Source organism: Diceros bicornis, chromosome 4 (assembly GCF_020826845.1).
Source record: "Diceros bicornis minor isolate mBicDic1 chromosome 4, mDicBic1.mat.cur, whole genome shotgun sequence".
Taxonomy (NCBI): domain Eukaryota; kingdom Metazoa; phylum Chordata; class Mammalia; order Perissodactyla; family Rhinocerotidae; genus Diceros; species Diceros bicornis.
In genome coordinates, this window is record NC_080743.1 from 80,846,000 (window position 1) to 80,859,996 (window position 13,997).

General features: G+C 37.1%; 1 protein-coding gene across 1 annotated transcript in view; it reads right to left on the reverse strand.

Moving 5' to 3' along the window:
- Window positions 1-249: 249 nt before the first annotated feature.
- The window catches only part of PLA2G4A (phospholipase A2 group IVA), a 147,451-nt gene continuing 133,703 nt past the window's right edge, over window positions 250-13,997 (reverse strand). Inside the window, exons 16-18 of the mRNA XM_058539851.1 lie at window positions 11,442-11,637; window positions 9,831-9,988; window positions 250-2,321 (exon numbers count right to left, since the gene is read on the reverse strand). Coding sequence (XP_058395834.1) covers window positions 2,190-2,321; window positions 9,831-9,988; window positions 11,442-11,637 — 486 coding nt within the window. The 3' untranslated portion in view covers window positions 250-2,189. The remainder of the gene's footprint in view (window positions 2,322-9,830; window positions 9,989-11,441; window positions 11,638-13,997) is intronic.

The window sequence follows — 13,997 nt, forward strand, 5'->3', positions numbered from 1 at the left end:
ACATACACACACACTAAACTTTTATCTGATTTCTTTATTACTTACCAAAAAAAGTAACCTGAAATTGGTCAGATTGTACAAGGATGAAGTAAAGTAGTGTCCCTGTCATGGGCATGAACAACAAGCAAATTGGAAAGGTGTCCTTATGGCAAAAGGCAAAGAGCTCAGCCCAAATTGCTGGGGCATGTAGACCTTTTGGGAGAAGACTAAGAGGACATCTCACTTATCGTTCATTCATTGAGACAGAGAAAGAATGAAAAAAGTAATTTATAGATTTAGTTTGCCATCCAAATGTGTGTTTTTATAAAATCAGAGCTCTAGCAAATACAGAAATGAACACATTGGCAATGCTGAGTTAGACAAGAAGCCTGTGCTATTGTAGTTAAGAAACTAAAAGCATGGGAACAAAGGGAAGGCTTTATAGGCTTTATCATTCCAGCTTTATAATCATTAGTCTTTAAAGTGTTCATCTAATTAGTTTCTAGGAAGCACTGTAGATTGTGATACAAACGCGACAAGATCAGGGGCATAGGACTCTGGCTGACATTACCTTTAGTAACCCTGGGCAAGTCTCTTAACTTCTCTGGTCTTGTTATTTTACAGAGGTATTTTGAAGGACAAATTAATTATAAACAGTATTGCCATGTTTAGAACAAATAAGTGAAAGGTAAGTTTTTGTACCTCCCACTCTGCTCTGGACACATTGGTCTCTTCTCTGTTCCTGGAATGTGCTTGGCGCTCCACCTCAGAGCTTTTGCATTTGCTGTTCCCTCTGTCAGGAATGCTCTTCCCTTGAACATCCACAGGTCCTGCCCCCTCAGCTCCTTCACATCTGTACTCTGAGGTCACTGTCTCATTACGATCTGCCTCAGGACCCCATTTAACATTATACACCCCCAACACTTCCATCTCCTCCCTTCCCTTCTTTAATTTTCTCCACAGCACTTATCACTAACATTCTAGAAACTTATTTATCTTGTTTATTGTTGGTCACCTCCACTAGAATGCAAGGTCCTTGAGGGCAGACACTTTCATCAGTTTTGTCCCCTGCTGTATTCCCAGGTCCTGCAACATGTCTGATGGCCTGGAGTGGGCAGCCATTTGTCATATGCATAAATCAACCAATGAAACAATAAACTTTCAAGCGTTCTCTTCTTCTTTAGTATTGTCTTTTTGTCTTTCTTCACAGGAAGAAATGTAAATGAAAGGTCACAGAAAAAAAGACAAATGAACAGAGAGCTTAAAGAAAAGTAATTCAAAAAATAAGAATGAGGAAGCCCTTATGTTTATAACACCAACTCGGAACTTAGCAGTTTAACAGTAACAGAAGCCACGGTTGTGTGATACAGACTGTCCCTAGGACAAGTCTTGCAGATACAGCCCTTGCCATTCTTCTGGCTTTTCACTGAGGTCACCTACTTCCTGGTGGATAAACAGTCCAGCATAATATCAGCAAAGTAAAATGTTAAACTAGAAGTAGTTACATCTTTTTTCTACTTGCTGAATAAATATATACCATTTGCTAAACAAATTATACATACTTTCTCTTTTAAGAAAAATAACCATGATTTAAAATGGTAAGTTTCACATTTGGGTTTAGGATTAAGAACTTTTGTGTTTGAAAGCCATGGATCTAAGAATCTTTCATGGTAACAGTGCAATCAATATCTCATTAAGAATAATAAACAAAAACCCAGTTGTTATCTCATGCTAATTTGCATATAGATTTATTTCATATATGTATGAAATGCATATATAAATAAAAAATAGTGTTGTCTCATGACATGAATAAATCCAGTCAGTGAAGAACAGTCACACACAATGCAAAATCTTACTTATTGAGACTGAACTATTAAATATTCTAAAAAGGAACCACATTTTTAAAAAGAGGACACATAAGACAGTTGGTGAGGAATGTCTAAAAATATAGTATATGTCCCCACATTTGCATCAGGAAACTCATACTGACAGAAAATGCAGCTAAGTATATTTTTGCATCATCATTATCATCTGTCAACCTAACAAACTTATAAGGGTATTATTCTCATGCAGCTAAATCACTGCACCTTGGAGTATCAGCCAGTCTGTTGTGATCAGTACTGTTATCTGTACTGTGCTCGTCAATCCAGTTGTCATGGAATTTCAAACTGTCTCAGCATCAGAAATTACTGCCCTTTCCAGTACCCAAACTATGCTGTGGGCTTGTTTAGAAACTCTTTGTTGAAGAATCTTCTTGCTTCAACATTACTGAGGGAAACAGAACAACGAGACGGATTCTGTCTTCTATATTCAATGCTTTCAACAATGGCATTCTGTATCACCTGCAAATAGAGGAAAAAGATGTATAATTATTGCTGCTCTCAACTCATTTAAACATTGGTTTGGTCAAAACAAAACTCTAGTTAGTATTTTTATTATAGAATTCCTTTTAAAATAGAGAGAGAAATCTCTAAGTCATGCATGTGTATATTTAATTCACCATCCCACCATTCTACTCTTGTTCAGCTCATATCTAGGTACTCTTCCTTCTCCCACCAGAGAAAGAACTATTCTGGGAGTGTTCCAGACTTTGTGCTGATAAAATTGGGAATAAAATAGTTGTAACACGGTAAATTTATCTTCATTCTGTCCCTCATGGAGAAGGTGATAAGAGGGAAGAAATAAGTAATTACTAAATCTAGAATTTGTGTTTTTCAGTTTGTGAACAAGTGAAAATGAGGGACCACAGAGAAGTAAAAGACTGTCTCTGAGCCCAGTGAGGAGAGAAGGCATTGCTGAAGAATTGCCCTGTTTCCTCAGCTAAACAGATCTGGGTATAAAACATGGATGTCCTCTATCTAGAAAACACCAGGCTTTGTGATTTTATTGATGGCTATATTTTATTCAGAATAATCTTTAATGGTGACTAAAACCTCTAAGAATTGCCATTGCAATTATCATATACTTTTTCTGGTGTGACGTTAACCTAGTTAGGAACTTTTAGAAAGAAGAGAAAATTTGGAATTTGGTTGAAGCACTTATTGCAGAGCAACGGGAATGCGCTTTGGAAGAGAGGCCTGGATGGTAATCTTGGCTCTGTTGCTGTTTTGAAACGCTGTCAAAATCAGGAAGACTCTATTCCTCAGGACAGGACTACAGGATTTCATCTAATGACCAATAAGATAGAAGTTTCAGGGCACAGAAGCAAGTCATAGGGATATTCCACAATTTCCTTTATTCTCTATCCCAGGGCTTATTAAGCAACATTAAGGTATTATCCACATGCTTTTCAGCCCTCTGCCATGGGTAGGAATACTTGGCAAGTCTGAACAGTTTAGGAACCCATTGGCCCTCTCCCACCCAGATCTGGTGTGGCCCACTTGGCCATGGAGATGCGTGCACAGAGGCTTTTTCCCATTCCCATGTCCAATCTCACTGGGCAAGCCGGGTTCAATGCCTGGAGGCGAGAGATGTGTGACCTCGGTGACCTGGGTGGTGCTAACATGCGATTAATATTCTGTGACTTTATGTCAGGCCCAAGAGGAAGGCCCCTCTATTCTCTAATACCAACTTCAAACAACAAGTGGTCATATTCTAGAAAGAGGGATTTATCACAGGAATGCAACACCTTTATGGCTTTATGATTTTTTTCTTTTATATATATATAAAATTGTCTTCTAGGAAAATGGGCTCAAATGTTACTGAGTCTTTTAAGTAAAGCAGGTATTTGCTGACCCCATTTTTCCCATGAGTAAGGGAAACATAATTCTATGGTGACAGAAGAAGCTTCGGGCCTATGACGGAGACCCTGATTGAGGGACTTGACGAAGGGCCTCCAGGCACAATCACTTCTTGGCTGTGTGAGATCAAGGGAAATTAGCTTAATCCTTGAGTCTGTTCCCTCCTTTTAAAAATGGGAATTATAATACTAATCTTGGCTTTTGTAGGGATTGGAGATGATTTATATAAGCGCTTTGCGCAATGCCTGGCACGTCGGAAACATTGCATAACTAGTATCTATTTATTGTTGTTATTTTTAAATTGACCATATGTGAGGAAATTTAGGAACTTTACATTAGATATGAGGCTATAAAGCTTACTAGAAATAAACACACCAGGTATAGCCAATAGCGGTCTTATTATATGGTAAACGTCAGCAAATCAATTCTGCTGTCAGACACGTCCTACTAGATCTTCTTTCGATAATCTCCCTGCCTTTCTAGAGATCACGTCAGCAAGTTTCTCAGTTGGTTTCTCCTTCGCCATAGCAGCATGAGACACATCAACCCTCATTGCAGAGAAGTACCCAAGTAAAATAAAAAATTAATTATTTACTTCCAAAACACCTAAAAATCTTTAAAATATAAAAAACCACAGGGTAAACTATACTGATGACTGCTGTCAATTCCTTTATAATAAATTCACAAGCACAAAAAAATCAGCAATGTCAGTATCATGAACTGGTGGATTTATCATAATTTGACCTTAGCAGGTGTTTCTAGTAAACAGGCTATTCTTACAAAGGAAAATGAATATTTATGTTTACAACTCTGAAAAATCCAAATCATATGCAATTAGGATGTGCAAGCAGAACCACTAGGTGGCATATTAACACTATGAAACTATTAACTAGGTTTTTCAGATTACTGCAGAGAATACCCAATTGCTGTGATTTATAATTCCATGATATAAACAGAAGAGACTAAACTCAGTACTATATCAGTTGCTAAATTCTAACCTTCCAGCATGATACATGGTACAACTAGATATATCCAAAAAGGCAATATGTGAATTCTGAGTCTCCCTGTTTTTTAAATTATATTAGGAGTAATCTTAAATAGTGTTTATATCCAATTTCCTCTTTCATTCCCCCCTGAAATTCACTGAGGTTCCAAATCCTTCCTGTCAGTGTTATCCTTGCCATAACCCGCATATCTCAACCTTCTCCATCCCCACTGCCCACCCCTAACTCTGACCCATGTCATCTTGCACTTGCGCCATTCAATAGCTTCCTAATTGTTGATCCAGATCCCTTCAATCTTTGGCAATAAAACAGAGAGTAAGGAAAGAAAACATGTAAAATGTGTTCTTCCCCTCAAAAGGAACAAATTTAGAGATGTGAGATTATGAGCAATCCACAAGCAAATACTGAGTTTCCACAACAGAAAATTTTAAATGAGTCCAAAGAGGAAGTTACAGTATATTTTGAGAGAGAAATAAAAATTACAAATGTAAAAGAACACAAGAGGACATTCTGGTCTAAATTACTGTGAATTTGTTGGCTAATGTCTGCCTTTCCAATGAAAACCGAAGTGTCATGAAAGCAGGGACCTTGTTAGTCATGATCTCAGCACTTAGAACATGGAAGGGTAACAATAAATATTTGTAAAATTAATGAATGCACAGAAAGTGTTCATTGGACGTTGAATGAAACAGGATAAAGTTCAAGTCATGGGGACAATGAGACTTGAGTTGAGTTGAAGGACAGGCAGGATTTTATAAGCGGAGTGGAAAGACTGGGCATTCTCAGTAGAGGGATAATCTTAGAAAAAGGTTGAAGATGGAAGGTCACGGCATGTAGAGGAACATCTGGGAGTTGGCCTGGCTGAAAAGGAAGCTGTGTTTGGAGAATACTAGGGAATAAAGCTGCTTGAGAGATAGATGGTTCAAAAGCGAGGAAAGAGTGAGAAAAAAACCTGTGGCCCTATCTCAGCTCCTCACCGAACTGTGACTTCCAGCAATCTGCTAAATAATCCTCGATTCAGTTTCCTCACATATAAAGAAAAATCCTACCTCATATGCTAGTTTTGAGCATTCAATATTTGAGAGAGAAATATTAGGCTTATATTAAGCACTTAAAACTTTTTCTTATTCTTTTTATTTTGTACATTATTTATCTTTAATTCCTAAAACAGTACCTGGCACAGTAGATAATAAATATGTGTTGAATTAATGAATAAATAAGATGAAAAGAGATTACAGGCAGCATTAAAAGTAGATGAATTTGGGCCTAATACATTAGGCAATAGTACATAATAAGCTTCTAAATTATTTTTAAAAAGATAAAAACCTTAACTCGTACCCAGACACTCTTATCATGATGATGAAATACCAATAAATTAAGAATTAAGTACCAATACTTCTGGATATGTGCTTTTCCTCAAATTAACATCTAATATTTAATGCTTTATAGAATTGTTTGAGAAAGTATTTTAAAAGCTCATTATTATGCATCATTGGCATATGCTGAATAAACTGACACCTAAAAGATTCTTTGAATATGCCTACTGAATTAATAAATCAGTGAGTGCGACTGCATAACAGTACATTTTCCTGTGATAGCTGAATCAATGAGGTCCTGGAGAAGATATCTCGGAAGGCATAGTCCTTCCAGATCAAAGCAGTGGGTTATGAGTAGAGCACGTGGCCACACTACCTGGCCAGGTATACATTGTGTAGAGATTTTCCACGGTCAGGAACTCTGACAGACCTTGTCTTCTGACACTTGCTACCCCTCTTCCTATGACATTAAACTCTTCAACAGTTTCAGCCAATAAGTCATTGACATTTTAAAAATCATTCAAGAAAATTTTATTGCTGATTTATTTTAGGTTCTATGTATTGTGATCAGTGTCTCTGGAGGATACAAGTAAATAAGACAAGTCATTGTTTTTAAAGGGTTTAAATTTATAATTAAAAGCAGGAGATAACATGAACACTGATGATAATTATTATCATTATCATATTAGCTGCTTTAATTTACCCAGTGATTCTTACTGCCAAGCCCTTAAATTATATTATTTTACTTAATCCTATAAGATATGTATCATTGTTCCCCTTTACAAATGAGGAAAGTAAAATTTGGAAAAGTTCACCAACATGCCGAAGGTCAGCCAGCCAAGAGGAAGCAAGGATTTGAAAACTCAGTTTGGCCTGACTCCAAAGTCTCTGCATTTCCCATATACCACATGTCTACTGGTACAAGTCACTATATGTTAGGTTTCTAACAAAAAAAAAAAAACCCAAAAAACCCCAAAACCAGGAAATACTGCCATTTGTAAAGGCACTGAGACAACGTTCAGTTAAAAGGAATTTGGGAGGATTGAGTAAGTGCAGAAATCTGACGCTAATGAGAAACCTAGGCTGTTGTCACAAAGTGAGCAGACACAGAGCAGAAGTGCTCCAAAGATGAACTGGAATTTAGCTTCAACAAAGCAGGCCAGCAAGGCTCTCTGGGGAAAATGAAGCAACAGAAACATACAACTGGCAGAGACAGGGTGGCCTTTCAGAGTAAAAATTTAAGTCAGAATGTGAATTGAAGGTGAAAATTTGCTTTAAGCCATAGTAGTCACGGCCACAAAGTCGAAAACTGCAGTTTTGTTGTTTTTTATTTACCATCATTTATCAAGAAGCTTTGACTCTGATAAAATACGTTTTCTTGGTTAAAAGCAGACAGTGGGGAGTCATTGAGAGAGAGAAAGTGTCAGTGAAAACTGGAAGTCTTACTTGGGTATGAGGTGTACACACACACACACACACAACCATGAGTCACTTGAACACAAGTGTTGATGGTCATACAATTGAAGAGGAAGCCTACATTCATTCATTTAAAAAATACTTATTTACTGTCTAAGCTATATTACCTGTACAGACTTGTCTATATTTTTAATTCTGGGCATTTGCAAAGGTCATGAGGCATATCCATCATGGTGTAGGATATAGACACACATAGGTAGGTTTCTATTTATTGAACAGCTTCTGTTTGCAGGGCACTGTTCATACATCACCTGATTAAAGAGTCACTACTGCCATTATAATAGGTGCCGTTACATCTGTTTTGGAGATGAGGAAACTGAGGCCCAAAAAGTTTAAGTAACTTATTCAAAATTACACAAGTGGCCCATCTGGGATCTAAAGATAATATAAAGCCCATGAGCTTGCTTCTAAATGTTGTGCCAGAAAAGTTCGTGGAAGCACTTAAAATGAGTTTAATTAAGTGGTTTGTGAAGAATCAACATTTGATGAGCTATAAATCAGGACAGTTATTTTCGGAATTCAGTCTATTTTTGTTCAGGCTTTAATTTTTTCATCTATGTGTCAAACAAACTACTTTGAAGAATGTTTATAAAATATATAAATAGAACTACATCATTCTTTATAGCGAATAGCTTAGCAGGTTTTATATAAACCAGAACTGAAAACAATGAGAGAAATGTAGTTAAGTTACATATGTGTGTGTGTATATATATATACACACACACATATATAATATATACAAAAATGTATATATACATAGTTATACATACATATGTGTGTGTATATCCTTTTATTTTCCTAAGTCCAATAGGATATTTATATATTCCTACAATTTATTTTTTTTCCGTTTGAGGACAACCAATCAAGTTTAACATATTTCATCCTAAGGAATATATAGTTTAGAGTTCATTGGCTTTATACTGAAAAAATAAGATTATTACCCCTTAGTTCTCCTCTAACAGAATGGGGTTTTATAAAACACAACTCTATTTTGAGAATATCTGTTGGCTCCTTGTAAATCATAGACTGAAATACTTATTTTCTCTTAATATTCTTTAAATTTTCACAATCACTACAGAAACAATGTAGCATATGGATTTCAGATGTCCATTGCTCATAAGATAAAAGAAAAAAGAAAAAGAATAAATATATTTAGAAAATGATATATGCCATAGATTTTGCTAAGCATGTTTTAAATGAACTATCACATATTATGCACAAATGAAGGCTGATAAGAAAACATTTTAGAGTTGCAGGAACTGAAGCTTATTGGGGAAAATTTCATATGTTTACAAAAATTAAAGACTGATTAATAAACATGTTAGGTGTAAGTGTTATAACTGCACACCATTGATCATTACTAGTCTCACGCCAAATTAGACAAGCAAGCAAACCAGATGTGCCAGAATTCTACTAGCTCACAAGATCTAATTAAATCTCATATAAACAGAACACTCATCCACATACGGTGTGTTCTTTTACACCACTCACATAGTCTTCAAAAAGACTGGCAAATCAGATATGATGCCTTTCCCTCTCCATTTAATTTCTTTCTTTCATCCTTTTTTTTCTAATGCCCAAAATCCAACTAGGCTAATGAACTTGGGCTTTCACAATTGATAATAATTTGTCAGGCACTGTGATTTGGAACCACAAGCCAACATGATTCCAGTTACACAAGAGTGGTCCTAAGTGGTGAGTTAGAGACTAAAGAATATTCACAGATACGTAGACTCTTAGCAGCAGATATACGAGTGATAGGAATGATTGATACTGAAGACAATGTCTTGTTTCTAAAGTTTCTAAAGCAAAGTATACTTGATATTTCAAGGGCTAAAATGAGGAGGCTGCTACTTTTGGCGCCATTCCCAAGATGCACAAAAATAAAGACACTAAAAAGCATGAGTGTTTCCCCTAAAACTCACAATATTTTTGCAGATTAACTACACTTCTGTTAACATTCACTTTCCTACTCTTATATTTCCTTTTTGCCACTTTTCTTCCTACTTATAATTTATTTTATCATATGATGAATACATTAGATACTTTGGGAAAGAAGCTGAGTATTAACCAATCCTTTAATCAATTAATAGTATAAAATGTGGGCTCTGCCAATTTGGAGGCATTAGTTTTCTTATTTGTGAATTTTATAGAGTTCTTCTAGAGATTAATAAGATAATTCGTGACAAATAAAATAGTATGATATGGGTGGTGTCATTCATAAATCTTATTTTTATTTTTAATTAATTAAAAAGAGGTATTGCTATGTTCATGTGATATGGAAGTATTTGACATTGACCATAGGAGATACTTACATCAATGTTGTTCAGGGTATTGAAGTGCATCAGATCATGCAGCCTTTTGAATGCTTGATTTGGATATTGAAAGTTGAAGGTTGAAAATGGTGATTCGGGGTCATCAAAAATATCAAAATCAGCCATTTCTTTCTCTTCCTTAGTTTCCCTTGGAACACCTAAATATCAGAAGTGTCTCAAGTAGCATTATTTTGAAACTACCAAATATCTCTAAAACCCAGAGAATCAAACATACATATAGCATAAACACAACACTGGGAGCCCCCACCGGGGTCATGTACTATACACTGTTAGGCACCCATCCATATTCCCTGGACTTGATCATTTCTGTGTGTTCTGACTGGGCAACCTCCAGTTGCCAGTATCTGCGTCTTTGTGCCTAAGGGCTTTCTACCTCTCCTTGCAACTTTGGAAGGCTGCTTTGCTCACTGGCAGGAGGCTGGAAATTCAGATAAATAACATTCCACTCCAGGCAGCAGTCAACCAAAGACTGTAGGGAGTTAGGATATAAATGCCCCAGCTCCCTTGCCTCTTGCCATGTGAGGCAGAAGGATGATTCTGGAGCATAGGTTCTATTCCATTTCCTAGAGTTTCCCAGTAGAATCAAGTTCTCCTCGTGGTAGAAGCATACAAACACATCTTTGTTGTCTGCTTTCCTTCCCTTTATCACTTCCCTGCTTTCTTTATTTCCTAGTTCACCTAAATACACTAATTGCACTTGAATCCTCTTCTCAGAATCTGCTTCTGGGGGAACCCAAACCTGATAGAAAATTCTCTAGGTTTCAAGTACTCCACTATTCAATAACTAAAAATGCTAGCCAATTCTTCCTTCTCTTATGTTGAAGTATGATTCATAATAACCTCCATCCCTACTGATCTTTTTTCTGTCTCCCTCCGCCATCTAGAAAATGGTCACTTTCTTCTCCATAGTCCCCTCTCAAATCTGCCATGACTATTTTTTGTGTCTTTCATATCAAAACAACATTTTCTGGTCCTAAAATAATATGATTTTTAGGATCACACAACCCTGCCTGTCAATGTCTAGATCTCCTGTTGTTAATCAATATCTTCCAGGATACAGAAGAGTCTACAGACTCCTCTGGATGTGGTAAAAAAGAATGACTGTGCCTTGAACTTGATTCTCTTTTTCTATGAAATATAACATGGCAATTTGAAATTACTAGCCATGTTGTACTACTAGATTACATTAATCTTGTGGTCACTTAAAAATCCCAGAATCTTTTGCATGATTTTTTCTGAAACAAAGACTCCCTTACAAGAGTGATATTTAAAATATTTAACAACCCCTATGACAAGGGCAGCAATCAATCAAAACAAGCATAATCAGGGGTTTTGGAGTAAAGCCCCAGAGATTTTTATTGAGCTAGCTGCTAACCCTTCCATTTCTGGATTGTGAAGAACTCAGAGGATCTTGGGATGAGAAAGAGGGAAAGGACCTGGGGTCTCCGGACAGTAGCTATTTATCAAGGTAAGGGAAGCATTCAATATTGTAATAGTTGGTACAGCAGTGCCAGTGTGAACCAGGTTAATATTAGTCTTGCTCTTTTACCAGATTTCTACATTACAAAGTATCACTCATTCCCAACGTACCTGGAGCCTTGTACTTTCTGAAGTTGATGTTGGCCAGAACAAAGTGGATGATAGTTGGGCAATCTTTCTCCACATCAGGATTCTTGGGTTTAAAGACATAGCACTCCTTCAGTCCTTCTCGATCAAACACATAAGGATCAATCTTTGGGAAGGGGAGCTTGTTCATTTTAGCCCACTTTTCTGCAAGTAGAAGTTCCTATGGGAGAGAGGGAAAGATGCATTTGGGAATTTTCAGTCTTCATTTGCTCAGCTTGTCTAGCCATCATTCAGTATTCATTAGGTGTCTACTATGTGATAGCAGGGCGCTCCTTGCTAGGATGGATAATGACCCTGTTCTCAAGAATCTCGTCAATCTCAAAAAAAGTATAAAAGTACTCCATAAACTAACTCACTACTGTTATGTCAATTCTTGGCACAAGGCTAGCTCCGTAGAAGGCATTTGAAATATTATTGATGGAACTGAACTGAATGAAATTCTATTGGAGTAATTGTTAGAGAAAAAAAATATATTATGGGTTCCGGGCATTTAAAAGCCATGTCAATGTTTTCTAACTCTTTGGAGTCAAACATTCCGATGAAGCAGAATGAGGAGCACTCTGTAACTAAATTTTTACCTGTAACTTCTCCACAAAACTAATTAAAAATTAATAAATTTTCTGTATGCAAAAATATCTGAGTTACTCTGAATCAGCTTTTTTTCTTCCGTTTATGAAAAGAAGTTGAGCTTCTGGCCTCAGCATATTGTTGTTATATACGTGTAGGGGCGAAGGGTGGGCCATACAGAGGAACCAAGAGTTTAGTTAATGGGCGTGGTAGATTTTATGACTGTTTCCACTTATTAGCTCCCTCCCTGGTAAGAGGATTCCACACCACCACTAGAATAAGAAGATACCTGGGACAGAACCACAGCAGCTGATTTGCAGCTGCTGACACGTAACGGGACCAAGAAAAACATCTGTGTTGTCGGCCACTGAGATTTTAGGTTTGTTTGTTTCTGCAGCAAGCCTGGCTAACACAGTGGGTAAGCAAACACACACACACAATTAAATTTAAACCAGAGAACATAAATCAATATGGAGAGGTGCAGGAAATAGAGCTTATTTCTATTTATATGTAGCCTAAAGGGGAGTGGGACAAATAAGCAGACTGTCATAAGAGCGCAGACTCTGGGGACCGGTTGCCTGAGTTAAAGTGTGAGCTCTTGGACTGTGGGCATGTTTCTTAATGTCTCTGCACCCACTATCCTCAAATACAAAATTAGGATGACAATGGGGCCGGCCCGGTGGCATAGCGGTTAAGTTCACACGCTCTGCTTTGGCAGCCCGGGGTTTGCAGGTTCGGGTCCCAGGCATGGACTGATGCATCGCTTGTCAATCCATGCTGTGGCGGCGTCCCATATAAAATAGAGGAATATAGGCATGGTTAGCCCAGGGCCAATCTTCCTCAACAAAAAGAGGAGGATTGGCAAGGAATGTTAGCTCAGGGCTAATCTTCCTCACACACAAAAAAAATTAGGATGACAATAATAACACATATCTCATAAGATTGCTATTAGAATTAAATTAATTAATATTTGTACAGTATTTAGAACAGTGCCTGTCACGTATCATGTGCTATACAAATGTTTGGTAAATGAATACCAGAAAAGAGAGGAAAAGAGATGAAAGGGAAAAGTGAGGAAAGAAGAGAGGAAAAAAGAAGTGAGTTAGGAATGGTATTAGGGAAATTCCCAGAGAGAGGAGGTTTTGGGGAAATGATCACTACAATCTTAAGTTTTTTTCACTACTCTTGTCATCACATTGACTCATTCAATGAATGAAAATCCATTGCAAATGAAATTGCAGATTTAAGCTCCATGCTAGGAGGTGGGGACTAAAAGTGAGTAAAACTCTTGTTCTCATGGGATTTATAGCCTAGTGGGTGAGAGATAATAATCAAATAACCCTTCAGGTTTAAAACTGTGGTAAATGCTATGAAAACAGTATTTATTCCCCATGAGAGTTGGCAGTATACGTGCACTATTTCCTCAGAGTGTGTATTAATTCATTCAACAATTACTGTTGAACACCAGCTATGTTCTAGGCATAACAAAGAAGCTGTCCATGAATCCTTGGAGATTATAAATCAATGGGAGAGATAAATAATAGATATTATAGTGCAGTATGACAGAGGATGGATGAATGTGATGGATGGCTTCATGCCCAGGTTGTGCAATCTGAAAGGCCCAGCTCAAACACAGACACCTTGACTTACTAGCTGAGTGATCTCAGATAAACTGCTTAGTCAGCACAGCTCGATGGGCAAGAAATTATTTTGAAGTCTGAGTATGTAGTGATCCTCCTTTAACGGTACCATGGGGACCATAAGTAACAACAACCAAACAAACAAACAGACAAGGAGAGACCAGGTTGTTCGTTATCCCTGAAATAGTAGGCTCCCAATCCCATTTCATCTACATTTTACCTGTTTCTTATTTCTCAGCAACTCATTTTCTACTACTGTTAAATAAAGTTAAAAATATTATCTTCTTCACAATTGCTGTGAGGATTAAATGAG